The sequence below is a fragment of the Doryrhamphus excisus genome, chromosome 23 (assembly GCF_030265055.1).
Source record: "Doryrhamphus excisus isolate RoL2022-K1 chromosome 23, RoL_Dexc_1.0, whole genome shotgun sequence".
Classification (NCBI taxonomy): Eukaryota; Metazoa; Chordata; class Actinopteri; order Syngnathiformes; family Syngnathidae; genus Doryrhamphus; species Doryrhamphus excisus.
Genome location: NC_080488.1, coordinates 11,807,605 through 11,829,678, shown reverse-complemented (window position 1 = coordinate 11,829,678; position 22,074 = coordinate 11,807,605). Strand labels below are relative to the sequence as shown.

At 43.9% G+C, this 22,074-nt stretch overlaps 1 protein-coding gene across 1 annotated transcript in view; it reads left to right on the top strand.

Annotated features, from left to right (window-relative positions):
* efnb1 (ephrin-B1) overlaps positions 1–22,074 on the top strand; it is a 63,612-nt gene that overhangs the window by 25,583 nt on the left and 15,955 nt on the right. Inside the window, exon 2 of the mRNA XM_058063106.1 lies at positions 1,142–1,419. Coding sequence (XP_057919089.1) covers positions 1,142–1,419 — 278 coding nt within the window. The remainder of the gene's footprint in view (positions 1–1,141; positions 1,420–22,074) is intronic.

Here is a 22,074-nt window from a genome sequence, read left to right as displayed (position 1 = left end):
GATAATGCTCTCACAGCGAGACGGCGAGGCCGCCGGCCCCTGATGTCTTGTTAAAATGTGAGGGATCACAAAGAACAACAAATACATTGCACGCAGCTAAATCCTGCTTAAATCCGCTGGCATGGGCAGATCTCGCAGATAGGCCCGCTGCTGTGCTCACTGTCTGCGACCATCACACACACACACACACACACACACACACACACACGCACATAAACACACCCGTGGTCAGTCCGGCTGTCTGGGTTAATGCTTGGCTAACTGGGACAGCAGAGCTGAACCATGTTGACATTTTAAGCCTCAAACAAGTCCAGAACAATGATTCAGCCCGTCTGACCCGCCCCCACTTCTTCTCATCAGACCGCAACCTCAGCCCATTTTGCTGAACAACTATCTCACATACACACACATGCTGACCCGCATAAACATACACACCACTGGCCAAATACACTGCCGGTCCTCGGTGCACCCCCCGCCCCCCGCCCCCCGCCCCCACTCATCACACACACTTACACGCATCCACACACTCGCCTCCTGTCCTCAACCTTTTGTGAATAAAAGAGAATAGGAGCTGATCTGATTGAGTTGGCAGCGGCGAGCGAGGTGGAGCGGTACAGTAAGGCCAGATGGATTATCTTAATCCCCTAGCAGATGATCAGCCGGTGGGAAGATGAACCAGGAAGCCTGACCCCGTGCTCTGTTTGCCTCCACATGCTCGGACCTCTCATGTTAAATAGATTCCATGTTGACACACAGGCCTTATATGTATATGTGGCGTTACAGTACACCGTATGTACTATATCCTGCCACACTCCGGACCTCGTCCTTTTTATGGCCGCCATTTTGTGTGTGGCCTTGTTTGCTTCCTTCAAACATTTGGTATGCTTTGAATCCGACCCAAGTATGTGAAGGAACCGCTGAGGATTTGTGCACATTGAACATTGTCGAGCTGGAAGTCGCTGTGTTTTTGTAGGCCCAAATTAACAGCTCTGCCTAAAAGCCCAACGTCGCCGGACTTAAAACACATAAAAGCCTAAAGTATTAGGACCGTATAAACTGTTTTACAATTATACGGACGCTTTTCCAGACTTTCTTTGTAATGTCTTACTTAACAGTCTGTCTTTTTTTTCGTGCCTCACAGGTTTGTGACTGGCAAAGGCCTGATTATCTACCCAGACATCGGGGACAAGCTGGATATCATCTGTCCCAGAGCGGACCAAGGCCGAGAGTACGAGTACTACAAGCTGTACTTGGTCAAGAAGGAGCAGGCGGAGACCTGCAGCACGGTCCTTGATCCGAACGTCCTGGTCAATTGCAATAAGCCGGAGAAGGACATCAAGTTCACCATCAAATTCCAGGAATTCAGCCCCAACTACATGGGCCTGGAATTCAAAAGGAACGTCAACTACTACATCACCTGTAAGTTTCCCATGAAAGATGATGTATTGTTGACATGCTTTAACATTCATTTAACCAGGGAAGCCTGACGGAACAAGTAATACACTCTGCTTCACACGCTGTTGAACACTGACGTGTGTGGCCAGGGGCTCCTTAGTTAAACTGTCCTTTAGTGGTGACTGCAGCATCACCATGGCAACGGCCCAAAGTGATGTACTTGGCTAATGTTTAAGGTCAAAATGGACTTTTTCAGTGAGGGACTCATATTTTGGAACTAATATGAGAAGATTGGCTTCAAAATCTCTTTCATAATGCTTACACTTAAATATGCAGATGGAGGAAACATTGTAGTGTTTTAAAGGAAAACACGCATTCCAGCCTTAGCCGGTATTTTATTATTGGGTACATTATAACTCACGTGTAATAAAAGCAGTGGGATCTTATACAGAGTAATGAAATGCTACATTTATCTGCATTGCTATCATACAAACTCCCAGGTTTAGACAAAGCGATCAACTGTTAAAACTAATGAATGGTTTTTAATATCAACCATCTCGTTCGTGTCTCAGCTGTACTTACCGGTGCAAGAAATGTCCAGTAATATTCTTTTACAACATAAACTGGATTATAGCGTGCACTTTATGGTGTAGAGCGCCATGAACCACTTTCATTGTTGTATTCTTCATAAATAACGTTGATACAGATGTTCAGCACCCTCTGAAGTCCAAATTCATACCACAGCCAAATGAAACGGCACATATGTTTTGCTTTTGCAGTTCAATCGATATTTGGGAACTCAAAGTCAGAATGTAAGGATGCATGATGACGTTACCAAGCGGCTCCACGTATCTTGTGGGCTCGGAAAATCATTTCTTTAAGTTTTATGACACCCAAATGTCTTCAGGGAACACTTTGGCATTAGTGCCTCTGCTCAAACTCTGTTCTTTTCTTCTGGTTTACTATAGCATCACATCACAGGCAGTGGAGCATCAGTGTTGTATATGTTTTGGCACTGTAGCTTATGTTGTATGATAACACTGGCTAAATGTGCTGTATTGTGTAGATGAGGCGTTAAAGTTCATGTTTTTTTTCATGTGTAGGAGTAGGTGGTACATGGCTTCAAGTCAAATGCCCAATGGGGTACGTGACTGGGGAAGGTTTGTGGTAAAACCACTGGTCCATACGATAATGTTCATTTATTTTCTACCGCTTTTCCTCACGAGGGTCACGGGGGTGCTGGAGCCTATCCCGGCTGTCTTCGGGCGAGAGGCGGGGTACACCCTGGACTGGTGGCCAGCCAATCACAGGGCACATATAGACAAACAACCATTCACACTCACATTCATACCTATGGACAATTTGGAGTCGCTAATTAACCTAGCATGTTTTTTTTTGGAATGTGGGAGGAAACCGGAGTATCCGGAGAAAACCTGTGCATGGAATTGAACGCGGGTCTCCTAGCTGTGAGGCCTGCGTGCTAAACACTCATCCGCCATGCAGTGTATACGATACTAGTATGTGTTAAATTTGGACTGGTAGATTTGGCACTACCTCAGTCACAACACATTATAATGGGACTTTGCATCTTGTCATAACAACTCCGTACAGTAGATGGCATCGTAACACATCGTAATGGATCTGTTCATCGATATAGCGAGATATTAGATGTACATTATTTTTAAAATTAGCGTGCACTCGCATGGAACCCAAGAAACCTTGTGGTTGATATCCATACTTAGCTACCTTATATTACTATAGTAACAATTTCACTGTACGATATAAGTGTTTGTGTTTAAAGTAGTTTTACTTATTTGTGGTCATGCATCTTCATTGGATCCAAGGTAGCAACCTTATCAGTGGACACTTGGGCGTTCTGGGATATCTGTGCTGTGTAAAAGTGTCTTTGTAATACCGACTGGCGGAATGCTTGCCTGCGGTGTTTCAGACATACAGGCTCCATCCCTGTGATGGTGCATCATTATTAGCCTCATATACTGTAAGTCTCCCGCGTCAGCAATAATCAGCGCTTGTATTTGTCTTTGTAGCGTGTTAATGTTGTTGTCCTTTGGAACAGGACATGCTTTCTTTATTTATTATGCCGCAGCCTGGGCATACACCGTGACGCTCTTCATCTATCATATATATAAAATGGCCATGCCAGCCGTGTGCGGCTATACAGTATGTGCTACTTCTCCAATGCCCTCGAGACAGACGGTGAGAAGCCAACGTCGGTTTTCTAGTTTTCCTTGTACGGTGGAGTCTGCTGTGTTTGCTGACAATGTGGTCGAAATCAAAGGCCCAGCTTATCTGGGCCGATTAACGGTCAAACATGGTAGACGCTGTTTGAGATCAGAGGAAGATGCCGTGGGAGTGGACATTCCAAAGGCCGCCCCGCACTCTGACCCCGTGGGCTCCGTATGTTTTCCTTGATCAACTCCACCATGACGGAGGCTGAACAAGCAGGAGATGGTGTGGGGTAAAGTAAGCAACAAATGGTGGTGTTTGTGTGGCTCTCCTCTGCCCTTCTGTCACCGCAGGGGACGTCCACCGCTGGGTTCCGTGCATCCCAGGCAAGCTTTGACAGGCGTGTGTGTGTGTGTGTGTGTGTGTGTTTGTGTGTATGTATGTGGGGGCTGGAAGTCGGAACCCTTGGACAAACGGTCACAGCAACACAGCAGGGGTCAGTAATGATAACCCTGCACTGATCTAAACTCCAGACCAGCTCCAGCCTGTGCCGTCCATCATCACCCCTCACCCGCCCCTACACACACACACACACACACACACACACATGCATAACTAAACAAACTGACTGCATTTCATTGTGTTGTCTAAACATGGGATTTAGAATGAGATGTTTGTGTGGAAAATAGCTGTGCTGTGTTTAGAAGCTTGAAAGCTCAGAATTCCTCAGACTTAAGTCGGCAGGATTTTCAAGTAAAAGAATTATAATGAGCAAAAGACAGGAAGGATGTCACATACTGTACACACACACACACACACACACACACACATTGGGTGCACCCAGTTTCCTTATTAAGCCACACAAGACGGATGCAGTATGATAAAGTATAGTTCTACCGCACCGTAAACTACACCCACCATAATACACATTGTTAAATGGACATTGTCACTTCAAACTGATCATTACCGCTTCTGGTTTTATTGCCTTTTTTGCCTTGAACTTGTAATCTTAAGAAAATAAAAGTCTAATTATAGTCCTGCAGTTCTCATTTTAAAGCAACATATAAGGTCTCACGTTCCAAGGTAACAAATGACACCGGGAACACAGAGTGGAGGTAGGATTGCAAGGTTTATAGTGTGGCTTCCTTTGTGTGCCCTATAAAGGTACAAAAAAAATCTCTTTAAATTTGGTGGGTGGGGCTTCTAGTCAGACGCACTAAAAGTCCAGAATTTACAACATTTACATGAGTACATTGACACTTATTTGTTAAAAGGATTACTTTGTTTATGTATTTTTTTTTTTTACACTTTATGACTCTTTTTGCCTGCATATTTTTTTTAAACATTTTCCCATTTTTATTTTTCTATTTATTTCTGCTAAGTGTGCCCTAATACTTTGCCCTAGTTTAATTAACAATGTAATTAAAAAAACATTTGGGACACGACAAGGGAAGCACACATTAAATATTGGTTTATGTGGATTAGGCGGAGGCATAATAAGCAATTAATCCATCTTTCTATTGTGTTTATTCTGTGAAACTGATTGTTGATGTGGGGAGTTGCTGTTGATTGAGGCTGAAAGAGTGTATTTTGTGGTCTGGTCCAAGGAAGAACATGACGTCGGCTATGGGAAGTTGGGTTAGATCCAAGAGACTCCACATTGACACAACGCCTCGGGGCCGCATTATTCTGATCAATGCAACGCTGGCACTGAAACTGACATTCAGTATTCTATGTTAAAATTCATATAACCATATGAATAGGTTTTTTATTAATATAAAAAGATAACAATAAGGGATTGTTCTTTTAATAATAAATATGTGAACCTAGGGTTTTTAGACTTTTGTTAATGTAATCTATGTCATCTATATCCAAATGTTACGTCTATAAAGTACAATTCTTCCCACGGGACTGCAATTTCTTTGCGGCAGTGGTGGGTTGACGTAATGACGCAATAGTCAAATTTACATATGACACATTTGCAAAAAGTGAGTGCTTTTAGATGGGGGAGGGGGCCACAGCAGAGCTGTCTGGTCACAGTTGCCAAAAGTCACTTCACTTGTGAGTTTTTGGAAAAAAAAAGAGCAACAAAATTGCTAAGTTGTCAACACTCATCCCTCCTACTACATTGTCTTACTCTCTGACAGACCAGGTGTGTTATAATGTGTTTATGAGTGAGGGTGAACGGGATTTATGGGAAACATTGATGTTTTAAGCCCACTGAGTGTATATTTCAGAATATATATTCCTGATTTGAGCTTCTGAAATGTGAATATTTTTAAATTCTGTAGTCATCCATGAAAGCAGACCTGTTATGTTTGCGTTTTAGCCACAACCTATCGGCTTTGACTCTTTTTCTGATGTGTTGAGGACCAAATGGCTGCGGTTCCCCAGGCTGTGACTGTGTGTTCTATATAAGGCCGCCGGGGCCATGAGGCAGTAAACAGAAGCAGTCAGTCCTCATGCCTCCTCTAGTCCTCTCCCTTGATTCCTTGTGTAGTCGGCAGGGTAAGCCTGATCCTTCCTGACAGCTGTCACTCTCCATCTCGGTGCGCCGCCACGGACCCTGACATTCGCAGACTTCCACCCTGGAAAAACTGTCGCAAAGGGGGGGTGACATGCTCCCACAACCTCAGAGGACTTCCCGCTGACGGCTCGCAGCAAACAGCAAGGATGTTTTTTTGTGTTGTCACTCCGGGTTTTGTCGCTAAATCCTGGGAAAGTAACTCAACTACTCGCTAGGGACAGATAATCTTTGCCTAAGGATGAACATGCCATGGACGTTTCTATTTAGAATTATGATTTGTTCTGTCTACGACATCGGCATGGCTGCTGGAGCCGGCTTTAGACACAGGAAAACATTTGACAGCTGTATTTGACACAGCGGGATGATCTCACACCTGACAGGATTAAGGTTAGAAGCCATGTTGCATGTCACCAACAGTTATTTCTATTTTTCAGTATTTATTTTTGCTTAACAACCTCCACACACACTCCTGCCATGCCTTCCCCGGCCCCCACTTGGATCACATACACCCTACACAATCTTATTTTACAAACTGGCCTGCCATTGGGAGAGTTGAAGGTCGAGTTTGAAAATCCCTGGCCGGGGTTACAGCAGATCACCAGATCCCCCCTTACCCTACATTTGCAGGGACGTAAACACAACAACACGCCGTCTGTGCACATGCATGCGCGCGTGACGCCACCTCGCATTCGCTCTCATACAATACGTCAAGTCTCAGAGCGATCCGGTGTACTGCAATAAAAGTCATTTGTTCCTAAAAAATGTTAAATGTCATCTTTTAGAGTTAACATAAAATTACCATAATCAAATCACAGCCCCCCATTCAGAAGACTCGCGTTTGTCAGCTGCGCTCTTGAGAAGACAAAGGCATTTTGAATGTCAGATTATAGAGATGCAAATGACTCACACGTTTTCCAACTTGCAATTAAATGGCTTTTTAACATCTGGTAACCTCCCTCGGTAAAATCACGCAAAGATTTGAATTACAGGAAAGAGACTCTGCAGCACATTTTGTTTTTGTCGAAATGGTCGAGGCTCACGCATGCTTTTTATCAATGCAGAACAAAGCACGCATTGTGTTATTGCACATTTATCAGATAGTCGACATTTAAAATCACTCACAGCTTTCCTTACTTCTGAAAGCCTGCAGGATGCCGTCAACGTTACAGTTAACTCGGAACGGTGCACCCTACTTCCTAGAAGCCATGTTGTTTTGGGGTTAAATGATCACGTTGTAATTTTATAATTGAATTGTTCTGATGGAAATCAAAGTTGCACATTGTCTTGGCGTTGCTGTCATTGATGTTACCGATTAGAGTTCTAAGCAGCTAATCAGTAATACTTAACGGATTTCCTTTTCAAAGTAAACCCCGCTAACAGCTCAGGTTAGCCCCGGTGGAGCAGCACGGCCTTGGATAAGGAGATTTAACCCCCCCGTCTGAGTGTTTATGGAGCTGCTGGTGTAATATGCGACTTTCTGCTTGCTTTGCAAATCTAGCCAGGCTGCCTCTGCTACTTCTCTTTTGGATATTTCATTCCTTGGGGGTTAGCAGGCATGGCGTTATTGCCTTTCGTTTATTAGAGAGGGGTTTGTTTAGAGTGGGGTTGGGGGGTGCGGGGGGTACACGGAGACTTTGTTGGAAAGGGAGGGCTGCTCACGTGGCTTTACAAGTGAATGGTCGTCATTGGTTACGACAGAACCTTTCTCTCCTAGATGATATATTCATGTATTCATCTCAATTAGTCAGCTTCGTGCATCACCTAACACCCCCCCCCCCCCCCCCACCCACACACACACACACACACACACACACACACACTTACCTTATTAGAATATTTTACCCCCCTCCTTGGTGTCTCTCCTTCCTCTAATCATCCCACCCGTCATTATTCAGTCTTTAAAGTCTCTAACTATGTTTGTGTGCCTGGCTAAGATGAGGGTTGGCTATCGTTTACATATGATCCAATATTGGCACCATATTGATACCGAACCGGTACATCAAAAAGTTGTTAAAAAATTTTTTTTTTGAGTTTTGAAAGTTTTTTTGAAGTTGAAAAGATTCGTAACCTAAATGCATCAACAATGTCAAATAACGTAAGCAATAAATTCACCAATATAAAATAAAATCTGCAAGAAAATGTGATTAAAAAATAATAATAATTCACCATAATTAAAGTACATACATTCTGCAAAACTAGAGCAGAAATTGTGACACACTGATACCTAAATTATGGCAATGATAGCCTGCCCTCACAATGGTGATTGCTAGTGAATTGAGCAAATGGTATTCGTCAATGCACCTGGCTGTGATTGGTGGATATTGAGGAAGTGTTTGTGTGTGTGTGTGTTTGTGTGTGTGTGTGTGTGGAGAGCAACACAGACCATCACTGAGGCAACGGTAGCTACTATATTTTTCAAATACTGATTTTTTTTTTAAATAAAAAACAAATCCTGTCCTTTCAACAACTTAAATTGTATTTTGCATAACAGGAGAAATATTTTTTATAGTTCAAATCAATTGAATATCGGGTATTTATGATCAAAAGTAGTTTTCAGAGTGTAAAAATAGAGTAATATTAGATTTGTGCTATAGGTATCAGTAGTTTAATGTCTTTAACACATGTTGATCACTTCAGTTTTATGCTGGTGGGGAGGGGGGGGGAGGTTGCAGCTCAAAAGTCTGACACATGCGTCTTTTTCAAGTATTAATTAATATTGATACTTCTACCACTATCCATATTTTTTTGTTTTCACGTACAGCTCCATTTGATTTTCCAACCTCTCTCACGGTGTTCCTTTTCTGTGTGAGCATGTCTCAATAGTTGAAACTAAGCTTCTTGGTTTCATTTATTTCCATCCGCAATGTCAAAGCCATCTTAGTGCTTTTAAAACCTCAAAATAGCTGCAGGCAAAAAGAGAGGAGACATTTTAAGACTGCTGGAAAGATTAATGTTCGGGAAGAGCAAATGTAACAGATGAGCGTCATTGTCCTGATGCTGAAATGTTGCGGTGTGTTTCTGGATAAGAAAAAATCAGCCCAAGATAAAGTAATGGCGGCTTATAGTTCTTTTTAACACATGCAAATGCATATTTCCTCTTCCAGTCTGGGGTTGTTTGCGCTGTGCTTTGCCAACAAGACATATTCTTTCTTCTTGGGCCAATGGCTAAGCTGAAATCACAGCCCTCCGTCAGATGGGCCTCACTACCCCCCCCACACACCCTCCTCCAAGCGGCGAAAGAACAGCGGTTTCTGTTTTCCAAGGCGCACTCTGAAATGACTTTGTTTTCCAACAGCCGCTCAGTTGCACCCTCAGACGGTTCCTGCCAAGAAGATCTCCTGCTGGAGCTGCTGGAACCTGAGCTTGTTTGCACAATCTCATCGGAGAAATATGGATGTATAATTATGGAGGTTATTAGTTTTAATGTCTTATCCGTTCTAAGGGAAACCGCTACGTGCTCTGTAGGCTGGTAGACAAGGGGTGGTGTGAACATTTCTCCAGAAAGCCAATTTTGTGTGTGGGGGGGGGAGAAAAGAATCTCGCTGATGAAATTGAATCTGCTCCGAGCAAAGCAAACAAACATGAATCATAAGGCGGTGATAGAGATTGCTGTGGTTGTCCAGCGGATAAATAGGGAGTATAAATACTGCTCTGCAGGCCAGGACCGAGCCCGTTTCTGTGAATTCAGCTCAGTGGCAAAATGTCCATGTTCCATTCCAGCGTGACCGCAGGGACACAAATGCAGCAACAGGAGCAGACGAACGTGAGCATGCAAACACGAGAATAAATAGCCTCAAAGCCACATAAGCAAATTCAAATCTCGTTACTTAGAAAGTCTCCGTCGTATGCAAATAGACTGCACACGTATGTACATCACGTGTGGCTAAGACCAGATCCTTTGGGGCTGACTTTGGGTGTGAATGCTGGTGACCACAGCTAGTCGACGCTGATGGATGGATGCTGAAAATAAAGTGTCATCAAATAAGTATGTGCTATAAGTCAGCCTCTCACATGATGCTTTGATTAACATCCAAACCCGCAGCTCTTATTTCTTTCTTTCACTCCTTCTCTTCCTTTTCTCCCCCCCCCCCCAAACGTAATCGTTCTCCATCCGCTCCCTGCCTTAGATCCTCCCCACCTCTCCTCTCCTGCCGCACACTGACAGATCCTTCAGGAAATTGTTTCAAATCTGCCAGACATTTTTGTGATGTAGCTGTTTATTTGTGCTGGGTGGTTTGGGGGGGGGGGGCTCGGGGTCTCGCTGGGCCTCCAACTCCCTCCCTTCTGTGTCGGACTAGAGGTTAAGCTCCCAAACTCTAACTGCCCTGTGCCAAAAAACGCTGATCCTCCAACAGCACGGCTTTACCGTGTAACTGATACCGGGGATGAGGAGAGAGGAGCACCAGGGAGGACGTAATCAGTGTGTGTTTGTGTGTGTTTGTGTGTGTTTGTGTGTGTTTGTGTGTGTTTGTGCACCAGCTACTGGCTTTGTGTGTATTAGGATGCAATCAGCAGCATTTTCTCTGTGCTCTGCTGGGCTCTCTGATTGGGCTTTTGTCAAATAACAAGCCGAGGGAAGAAAAGTATTTTTCTTCTGCTTCCTGTGTTGCTGCCTGGCCTCGGAGCCTCGCTGTAGTTTGGGAACTGCGGCCCCAACATTATAAGTACCTCACAAGTACTGCATATCTATTGTGTATTACTGATGGGCCGCGGGTTATAAAACTTTTATCTCTCTGCTTTTCTGGTTTTCTGCACACTGGAAAGGGGCGTTGCAAAGAAGGGAGAGACGACATTTTTGGATACAGGGGTTAGGCCTCATTTGCATTCTCCTCCCAGATGACGCTGTAAGAGCACACAGAATCCATGACCCCTTGAGCATTCATTAGAATTCATTAGAGTTCACCGCCAGGGTGATGGCTTTCCTTTTCCTTGGCGCACCACTGCTTGGGATCAACAATGAAAAAGTAAACTGTGATGTGATGTTATCCTGTGCAGGCACACACGGCTAAATTGCGTTTTTATTCAACTTCCGAGTGCGCCGTCAACGAGGACCACTTGTTTACTGCAGCATTACATTCTGGCCTCTTATGTCGGCTGCGTCGGCTTTGTTCAGCCTCCTGCAAGTTAGCAGATACATGAGCGTCCCCCGGGGTTTCGGCACAAAGGTTGACACAAGCGTGTGCACAGTGACAGGGACACGTGCACGCCCCCACACCTGTGCAATTCTCTTTGTTCTGCCTCTTGTAGTTTTACGTAAAGCGGTGCAGTCTACGGGTGATCCTTCTCGTGCTGTCAGTACCAGTCGGTTTCATTGGATTTTATTTTTAAAACACCAAGTGAGAATAGCAATTATCTCTCATCATATAGAGCAGGTTTAGGCGCACCTCATATAATTAAAAAGACCCAGCAAATCCCCCTCGAGTGAGCACTGTGTGAAGGAAAGACTCCCCAGAATATGACAAAAGCGCCTGTCAGAATCAAACTCGGGGTGGAGGTAATGAGGCAAATATTTACTTAGTTTCCGCCTTTCAAATATCACCAATTCCATTTTTGTCGTTGTAAATAAAGTATATGTTAATATACAGTGAAGGCATCCAACAAGCATAGATTGATATTGACAACAAGTCCATCTCACTTCACGGCAGTAGCTTAGAATACACTCTGTCTTGGGGCACCCCACTTAATCAATCAATTAATTCATCAATCAGGGGTTGCACCATCAACTTCCCGTGTCTTCTTCTGGCTCCCTGGAGGTGTCAAAGTGCTTGAACGCTAACATCCGCACGGTTTAACTCCCTGGGTTAGCTTGGCACGGCCTTATAGGCTTGTTGTTTACTTGTTTGTGTTCCATCCTTGACGTGTGTTGTTATGCCGAGGATGGCCCGGCTCGGTTGTCATAATTCTCCTCCAGAGGCCAGCCTGAAAAGGTCAGTGGCGATGAAACATCCCTCTTCTCGGTGCATGAATGGGTGCAGTGTGGGAGCTGTGCACACTGATGATTCACACACAGACACACACACACACACACAGACACACACACTAACATCCAAACACATTTGCATAAATGCACACACAAGTGCATTTTTTAAAACATGCATAAGCACTTGTGGTGAGTATGGATGTTTTGTCCTCATCTCTTTGTTAATGTGTTCTACCTCCTCAGTTCTTGTTTTATTCGGGGGGGGGGGGGGGGGGGGGCATGGAGGTTTGCTCACAGATGAGCTCCTTAGAGCGATAGATTTTTGGAGCCTTGCGGCCTTTGACACGTCGCTAGTATCTCCCATCACATTCTGATCCATCCCAGTGCTGCTTTTATCAGCCGAATTGGCTGATTTGTGGCTCCCGGACCTTTTAGATTGGAGGAGGGCGACTCGTTTCTGGAGTTCAGAGTCCCAAACTGTTTTTTTTTTAATGACAACAAAGGTAGAAAGAGACAAAGAGGATCAGTTTTATCATGTGGTGGGATTTACCGAGTGAACCAGCGTTCACCTCATGTGATTATCAGTGCAAATGAGGCACAAAGAGCAAAACTCCAGTTAGCCTCCTGCTGGGAACGAGCTCACCAGGAGACCCTTTGTCTGCATATATCTGCTGATTACATAAGTAGACAATAGAGCTGCTAACTACTAATCTGCATGATTTGGCAGAACACTACAATAAGGGTAATAATGGGTCTGATCCAAATGGACTACGTTTGCTTGGGGTGGCTGAGACCACCAGAGAGACGGGTCCATCTGCTAGAGGACTCTGGTCCTGAGTTAGGAGTGTGAATGCTTCTCCTGGTAGCGCTTGCGGCTTTCCAGCATGCTTTGCGGCACTTGTTTTGTAAAAACCTGATCAAGCTAAGTGTTTAGAGTTAACATATTTGTTGTCTATTACTCCTCATAGTCTTAGTCGTTGACCTTTGTGTGTTTACTTCCTGTACCTGTTGTTTTACCGAGATTGTAGACAGTGTTCTTTCAGTGTAGGTTAAATAAAAGGCAAATAAAGTAAAGTGTTTTGATTTTTGGTTGATTTTGGTTTGATCCAGTAGCTCTGAAGTTGGTAACTCATAACAAGATGGTGTTTCGAGCGTACGGTACGGGATCATGTCTACTAAGATTGAAGTGCAAACGGAACGTTTGTTGTGTTACAGTTACAGATTTGTTTGTTTTGATAAACGTTTCCGCAATGAAAGCACGATGTTCACCAGTCCAATTCATGGCAGCAACTGAAAAAGAAACGAAAAACCATGGCATTATAAAGAAACAAAGCAAAATGGCATTATATGACATTATAGTTCAAAAATAGTAGCAAAATAGTCAAGTATCTTTACTTTATTTGCCTTTTATTTAACCTACAAATGTGTCGGATCATTTTGCGTGACCCTGTATATATAACATGAACATAAACTACTGGTTCAAAGTGAATAAAGGCACCTATGAGGACAAATATATGATCTATACGTCTCCTCAAATGGTGGAGAAGTACGTAATAGTTGATCATACGACACATGCCACAGAGTGGACACAGTTGAAATGTTAGCGTCACGCCATAAGCGCCTGTAATGAAAGGGTGTCATAAGGAAAATAAGGGTTTTCCATCGGACAGGAAGTCATTAAAAAAGACGAAGGCTTGGATTTATTCACGCTGCAATAAGAACCTGTCGCCTGCAGCCTGTCATCTCATCCTCCTCCCACTGATCTGCACCCTAAAAAAGCCGATAAACATCTGTATCACCGTATAAATCAGTAATTCCTCACTGAGCACGTTGTCCCAATTATCTGAAGCGTCTCCAGTGTCCTAGAAGGAATAGTTAAATTCCACAGCACCTTTCTTTTTCTTCGTACTTAAGACCTGAGCTGAGTGCTTTCACCTTCTTAAAGTCAGATAATCAGAAGAGGAAAAATCATTCTTTGGTGTAACTGCAGACTCATAATATGTGGCGAGGGGTCATTTTGGATTTATTTTACCACGGCTTCTAATATCGCCACGTAAAAAAGGAGCACGGCGTTTTAGCGCCTTCATAATGAAAGGACGGCATATGTTGAGCTCTTGACGGTATGTCCCTTTTGTTCCTTCATTCATTCATTTTCTACCGCTTATCTTCACGAGGGTCCTAGCTGTCTTTGGGTGAGAGGCGCCAGCCAATCACAGGGCACATATAGACAAACAACCATTCACACTCACATTCATACCTATGGACAATTTGGGGTCACCAATTAACGAGTAGAACATGCAAACTCCGCGCAGAGATGGCCGAGGGTGGAATTGAACTAGCTGTGAGGCCTGCGTGCTAACCACTCCCCCACCGTGCCGCCATGTCCCTTTCATTCAGCCAGTAAAAAAAGCAAAACATGGACGTGTGAAGGGACTGCATCCCGTTCCTGACTTGGAAGTCCTCAGTAATCCCGCGTGTTGCATTTGCTGCATCGAGGTTTTCCGTTTTTATTGTTTTGGAAATAAATACTGGAGTCGCATTCTTAGTTTTCCCTCTGTGATACTTTCTTCTGGCTCTCATCTTTCTCCCCACAAGTATATTTTTATGGTTAGGAGAGAATAAAAATATAATTATATGTTAGTTTAACAGTTTTTGCCACTTTCTTTGAAGCACGACACTTTGGGAAGTTATCAGATGGTCTGGTTACGGCGCCAGTGGTGATGGCAAGCCGGCGATGCTACTGTCTGCATATGGAAGTCGGCAGGAGTGGATGTCAAACGTTTCCACGCTTCTTTTCCATCTAAAGTGAAACGGAACTTCCCTAACTTGGAATGAAAGAGCGTTTAGACTTTGTTTGCTGCACATACAAGCGCACAAATAAACCCAGTGCACACACTAGTTGAGAGCGAGATAAACACTAACTCGGCAACTCCCGCATGAACAATATTAACCTTTTGGTCTCGAGTGAGTGTGTGTGCAAGTGCGTGTGTGTGTGTGTGTGTGTGTGTGTAGATCAACATGCTTCTTAGCGTCGGCTCCAACCAATTGGAAGGTAAAATGACATTTTTTCCCTCTCTCTCTCTGTGACCCACTTTTTGCTCTGCTTATTTCTCTGAACACGCAACATTTCTACCACCATTAGCGAAACCATGTCCCCGTCTGAGAGGGGGGGAGTTAACAGGCAAGTGTGTGCACTGGCTGTTATTTTTGTTTGTGTGTGTGCTGCACTCGGGGTGGGTTTGTTCACCTGCTCTTTTTGTGTATTCAAGACAGAAAGTTACAATCACAATTGAAAGCATAACAGGGACGGGCATGATAACTGACTCATCGGTTCACTGATTGGGCGGAATTGTTGATTAATCGTGTCTTGAAGCAGTGGAGGGAGTGCAGTTTGCGTCCTCAAGGAGGACAACGTGATGTTGACGATGGTGGGAGGCTGAGCGACAACAACAACAACAATAAAAACTCTCTGCTACGGCTGAAATCCGATTCTGATCAATACAGGGCGATTTTACAGTTGGCATACGAATTCTACGGTGGAAGCTCGCTTTTTGAATGGTTTAGTTTCTGGATGATTCGGTTTTCAACTGAAATTTTGGTTCAACGTACGTCGTCTGGGTTATTGTACAATATCGCGTGTAGCAAACCGTTGTTTTTTTACCCTTTGGCATATTGAATCTTTCCCAGTATTCGGTGCCAACATCGCATTTTGCGATACTTAATTTACATAATACTTCGGTATCCTGAAAGTTTAAAGTTCTCGAATGTCAAAACTAAGAACCTCAGACGTTATTGACTCGGTCTACATGAGTCCAACTGTACTGGTTTTGTGTCTGTAATACAAACATGCCTCAACTCAGAACCGGATTCAGCTACGTCTTCGGTCTATGATGTTCTCAAATGATTAAAAAACTGGCGAAGAAGTTGCGTATAACATTTCTCCATGAAGTGTTCACTTATTATCCTGCGAGTGCATTACATGACTTACATGTATCAAATTCTCCAATTGTACCAAGTCTTTTGAAAAGACACGAGTGCAGAAAGAATAAGCAGTGGGAGTGAATACAGATCGTGTTTCTCCACAAAATGCCACCGGCAATTACAGGCCAGACATGCATATTACAGTCATTATTGCAGGTCTGTGTGAATACAAATCGATTTAACAGTGCTGTTTGCCGTCTTTTTTTCGTTTTTATGAACGTGTTTAACTTGTAATGTGCTAAATATGAATCTAAATGTTTTCCGGCAGCCATTTTTTCATGGTTTCGCCCGATGTGACGCATAATGTTCATTAACTGCTGAGGTTTTTTTTGCAGCTGGAGCTCAGTAAAACCGAAAGTGCCATTACAGACAATTAGCGAGTCTGTCATTAGGGAGGCTTGTGTGGGCTCATGCCAATAGATCATATTATTTCTGAAATAGCTGGTAAAGGTGAATTGCAAAACACGACCATGATGGGCTTCCATTTTACATTCAGGGTGATTAGGGTATTAATGGTGAATATTCCAGCAGCTGTCGTTCTCCTACCTTTTTAATATTATGCAAAAGCATTACAGCCTCCTGCAGGATTTTCTATTTTATTGTGCCAATCGACCACAATCAGAATTCCACCATCTTCACTCCCCTCGGTGCATTCCTGTCAGATTATAGGGGTATCAGCTCAGAGGCATGCATGCACATTTTGAACAGGTCTCATATTGTGTGCGAAGGGAGCAGGCAAGCGGGGGAAGCTTTGGGATGTGATGTGCTCTAAGACGAGTGTGTCCACATCTGTCATATTGGAGTGTGCTCAGTCTGCTCCTGTTTGAGACAGATGACTTATTCTGCTCCCTGGGGTGCTCCTCTTATTCTGCATTCTTCATCCCCCGCTGATCCGCCAGGTGACCTGTGCCGTGCGCACATATTTCAGTCTTCTGTAGCCACGCCGGTGAAAAACTCCAAATGTCACATTTTCCATGCCCTCGTGCTCAGACATGCAGGACAATGGCGTCTTCAGGTGTGTCCGTGACGCCGGCGCTTTGTGCTGCGAATGAGAGCGAGGGGGCTTTTGCGGCATGCTGAGTGGGGAAATGGAGAGTGGAGAGTGCAATGGTGCTAAAGCTCTTCCCTGCTGGATTCAGCACAAGGTGACACAAAGACACCCGCAGCTAAATGATGCAGAGTCTCGCTGTCTGCAGGCTGAGTCCTGTGTGTCACACACACACACACTCACACACACACACACTCACACACACACACACACTCACACACTCACAGAATGACACTTTGGAGGTGCTGACAGCTCCTCTGCGGAGGTTAAAAAGCTTTTGTAGGCAATCTAGAAGCACCAAGTTGATGGGGCGGGTCCTGGAAGTCCTTACTGACAATACACACGAACACACGCAACCATTACTAAGAAATATATTTATAGAAAATGTGTTCATGCATAATGTGAACAGCCCAGCCCAAGCATATTACTAATAAATATAGGAATGCACAAATACACACACTGTGGCACACAACTTGGGGAAGGGAGCAAGAAAATTGGTGAGTGTGAGAGAATCAAGCTGGCAGCCCCCCCCCCCATGCCCCCCCCACACACACACTATCCAACCCTGCACGTATGCTCCCTCTGCCTCACAGAGAGAGAGCTCACCTCCCACTTCGTTTTCGTTCCAAACTAAGCTCGCCTCCCCTGAACTCCTCACTTCATCACCTCCTTTCAAATTTCCTTCATCGCCATATGCAAGCACGCACACAGTCAGCCCTCCTCCGCCCTGCACACACACACACACACACGTACGCACACAAACACACACTCGCAGACAAGCACACTTCAGACAGATCAAGTCTCACTCGTCCCCGGCTTGCATACACTCTTGCTCAACAAAAAAAAAAGGAATCGCCACCTTCCTCCCCTCCGCTGATTTTCACCCAGCTCTCCTCTTTCTATCCATCTCCTCTCCTAACGCCCCCATCACCACACACCCCCCCCTCCCGCACCCTTCCAGTGCACCTCCTCCCACCCCATGCTATCCCATAGTGCTCTCTGCTGGGAGGATTTAGAGGTACCCTGTCATTTTGGTAGCGGAGGAGCCCTTTTAAGTTCTTCCTCATCTTTTGGCTACTTGTGTGTGCATGCATGGGGACTTGGGGTCTCAATGGGGTCTCAATGGGGTCTCAATGGGGTCTCAATGCTCTTGTTCCGGTGTGTGTATTTACCAATATGTCTCTATTTTATCCAATCATGATACAAGACAGTTGCACCCCCTCATGGTGTGTGTCAAAGCAACAGTAGTATGCAGCATGGAACGGAGACGCCTATAAAAATGTTTTACATTGTCTGATTTTGGATCAATATTTGCAATAAAAATCACAGAAACTTCCCCTTTTTGTTTCAATATACCTCACACACGTATGAAACACATTTAAAGTATAAAATGTTTTGGTACTCGCCACTAATGAACGATACTCTATAATGATTGGAGTCATTTTTACGTCTCATAGCAACGATGGTACATTCAAGGACCGCCGAAAAAGTGTGACATCTCAAAGTGATGTATAAAATGTTTAAAAAAGTAGGCTTTTTTTTAAACAGCAGTACATGTATGATGTTTATTTTACTTGTATTTATAATTTTTTACAGACTTAGGGGCCTGTTTTCTTAGAAAAATAATTTTTTGGACTAATAACGTGTGAATTTGCGGGGCCATGAATGCTGAATCGTGAAAGCGTGGGGATCCACATCCACACGAATGCTGCAAGCTTCCTGGGAACGTTTCTGATGTGTTGCATGTCCTGGTATTGAATATGTGATGTTTTTTTCTCTCCCCTGCCAGCTTTCATTATGGTAAAGAAACACGATAATGAAGTATCGGCTCGGCTGTGCATTCTTAATTCATCTGAGCTGATATGAAAAGTCTGAATGAATTTTCCTTTCTGTGCTAAACCTTACGGAGGAAGCTATGAAGAGGAGGCTGGAGGTTGATTGCTGATCTCCATTTCTATTTCTAGGACAAAGAAATGGAGGTCTGATAGGCTGGGACATCTATTTAGATCCATTTCATTCAGGCATAATCAGGCTTTGGCCCTGCCCTAATACTCAGGATTAGAAAAGGTTCAAAGTGCAAACATCCAGATCCTTAGTATTATTCCAGTCTGTCAACCCCACTCTCAACATCTTGTGTGTGTGTGTGTGTGTGTGTGTGCGTGCACGTACATGCTTGCATGCATGTCAGGGCTACAGGGGAGGGTTATCTCTGGAATCGTGCCCATAAACCTAATCTAACCCTCTCTGTGCTCATTCATGAGTGAAATATTTTGCGCAAATAGCCTCTCATTCCCTCCACCCCCGCTCCTTCTCTGCTTTGTGAGCATAAACAAAATGAGATGGAAATATTGCAGGTATGAGAAGTGGCCATTTGTGTTGCGGTGTGTTGTTTAATGCCCAGCCACACTCCTGAGAGTGCCGCCTGCTTTGCCTGAAAATGGCTGTTTTGCTTTTATGCTAAGTGTGAATGATCAGATTGTGGCTTTACCTGTTTTTTTTTTTTTTTTTTACACCCACCAAAAAATACGACATAACTGTTGGCTACCCTGATGATGTGGTGCTTGCTTGGCTCATCCGAGTGGAAGTCTGAATGCCGTGCAGAGTAGTGGGTGATGGGGGGGGGGCGGTGTGTGAAAGGTAGCCAATGAATGTCACCTCTCATCCACTTTCTCATTAAACAACCTGTTCTCTGTCTGTCACATGGGCTGTATGTTTCCTCCTGTTCCGTGCTTTGGGCAGATACCGCACACACACACGCACACGCACACACACACACACACACGTATACCCACACAGACATATCTGCCTACTGCGGTATGGAAGCGAGCCCCATGGGCTGGACAGGAATAATAAGCAGCAGATGATTCATGATGGAGATAGGGAATGTATTCAGCAGGACCACCTGAGTGACCTCATTTAGCAGACCTGAGAATAAATATAGAGCAGCGCATCACACTCTGGCCTTAGCGGGTGGCGTTTTGGGCCGGTCAGCACAGCATTTCTCACACATCTCCCACACTTGTGCTCGGAGTACCCTAGGGTGCAATCTCCCCACACCCACTCCAAATGTCTTGGTGGTATATGGATATATATGCATGATAAGAGTTGCTGTTATGTCTATGCTATGGTGGCAATGTGTAACTAATTCTCTGGGTATTTAATTAATAGACTTTCAGAGAACACATAGAAAATGATGACAGGCTGGACTGGTAGTATTGGACACGATTGTGTGATCACTACACTTATTTTTATACACACAGAATAGTTAGTTCTGTCATAAATAAAGCTTTTGCTGGACGATAACTGTCCTACTAATTATTGCACAATTTTTTATTTTATTCATTATCTATTATTATTATTTTTTATTATTTTCTAATCATGTTTTTCATATAATATATACAATATAGACCATTTACCATGTTAATTTCTCAACACTAATATGTAATTAATAATATGTACTAATATGTAGTTACAGTATCTTGCCGTATTTTGATGATTTAAAACATTACCGATTGATTTCACTTCTGTCAATAACAGCATCATAGATACAGCGACAACACACATAATGTCCGCTTTCCTTGGGATGGCTGTATCTTCCAGCACAAGACTCCAGTGTGCTCCAGTCCTCTGGTAAAAAAAAATGCTGCGAGCAAAGAAACATCAGCCCAGTAAAAATAGTTTTTCTTGTCAGCTGCTACAATAATAATATCGTTGTAGCTTGGTTAATATAGAAGTCCGTTATGCAAATTATGTTTTTTGAGGTTGTTTTTTTTTTTTTAGGGCATTAGCATCAAAATATGTACTGTATTTCCCATGATGTCCATTGTTAGCTAGCTGATATTAACGAGTTTTCTAGTGCTATAATGCACGTAAAAGGGAAAGAAATGCGTGTTGTGAATGATTCCCCCATATTTGTAACATTACGCAAACCCGAGTTGGATCATGCAATGATAAAATCGTCAAATTTGCAAAAAGTGAGTAAAAAAAAACATGAAAAGTTTTTGTCATTTTTCAAAAATGTCAAAATCGGGGGAAGGGCCCCACAGCAGCAGTCACTGCTCGTTGAGAAGAGTGTTACGTGCTTCCACGCCGGCCTCCCACAGCCTCTTCACTAGATTTATAGCCTTTTTGACAAAGAGTATCTCAGGGAGTGTGATTATTCACCGCTATATTCCACAAAACTGATCCATCGTACTCCGTCCTCTTATTCTCTGGCAGACCAGATGTGTTCTAATGTGTTTATGAGTGCGGGTTAACAGGTCGTCCGATTTCTTTTTGTGGCACGCAGAAACGAACCAATGTATGAGAAAACATGTTGTGCGTATCAGAACGGAAGGCTTTGTTCAATGGCAGCGTTTTGCCCCGTAAAGCTGTCTCTTGGCTCCAACGTGTACACTGCAGATATTTCCCATCATCAACATTTGGCACCTGGTTTCTCTTATGACTTCAGCAGCTGTAGATCTTTTGTTCTCCCACAAGTCGCTCTGCAGCCAAGCATCCACACCCACAAAGAAGGCCTTAAATCATACTTACAAAAACAGCACCGCTTTATTATAAAAAGCCTTGCATTTCTCCACGCGATGACCATTTCCGGCGCTGCCGCTAAAAGTTCTCTTTCCAATAAATCATTAGCACTAGCGGGCTACGACTTTCTTTGTTCATGGCTTCATCCCCTTGTGTTTTCATCTCCGTGGAGACGCACAGGAAGACCCAATTCCCTACTTTCCTCTTTCCAAAACACGACATGACCAACGGCCTGTTAATATCTGGAAATCCCGATTTGGATTAACATCAGCATGCCGGGATGAAATGAAAGAGTGGGCGAGGGTTAGACAGGGAGGAAAAAATGGAGTGAGAGGACGAGTAGATGGAGTGAGTGAGAGGCTTTCAGATGAAATGAAAAGCTGACAGCGTGTCCTTGTTGTGGAGTCGGGTTGGGGTGTTTGAGAGCCGTGGCTGGCAATCATCTTCTCCTGGGTGAACTCCTGACATGATCGATGTAAATACTCCGATATC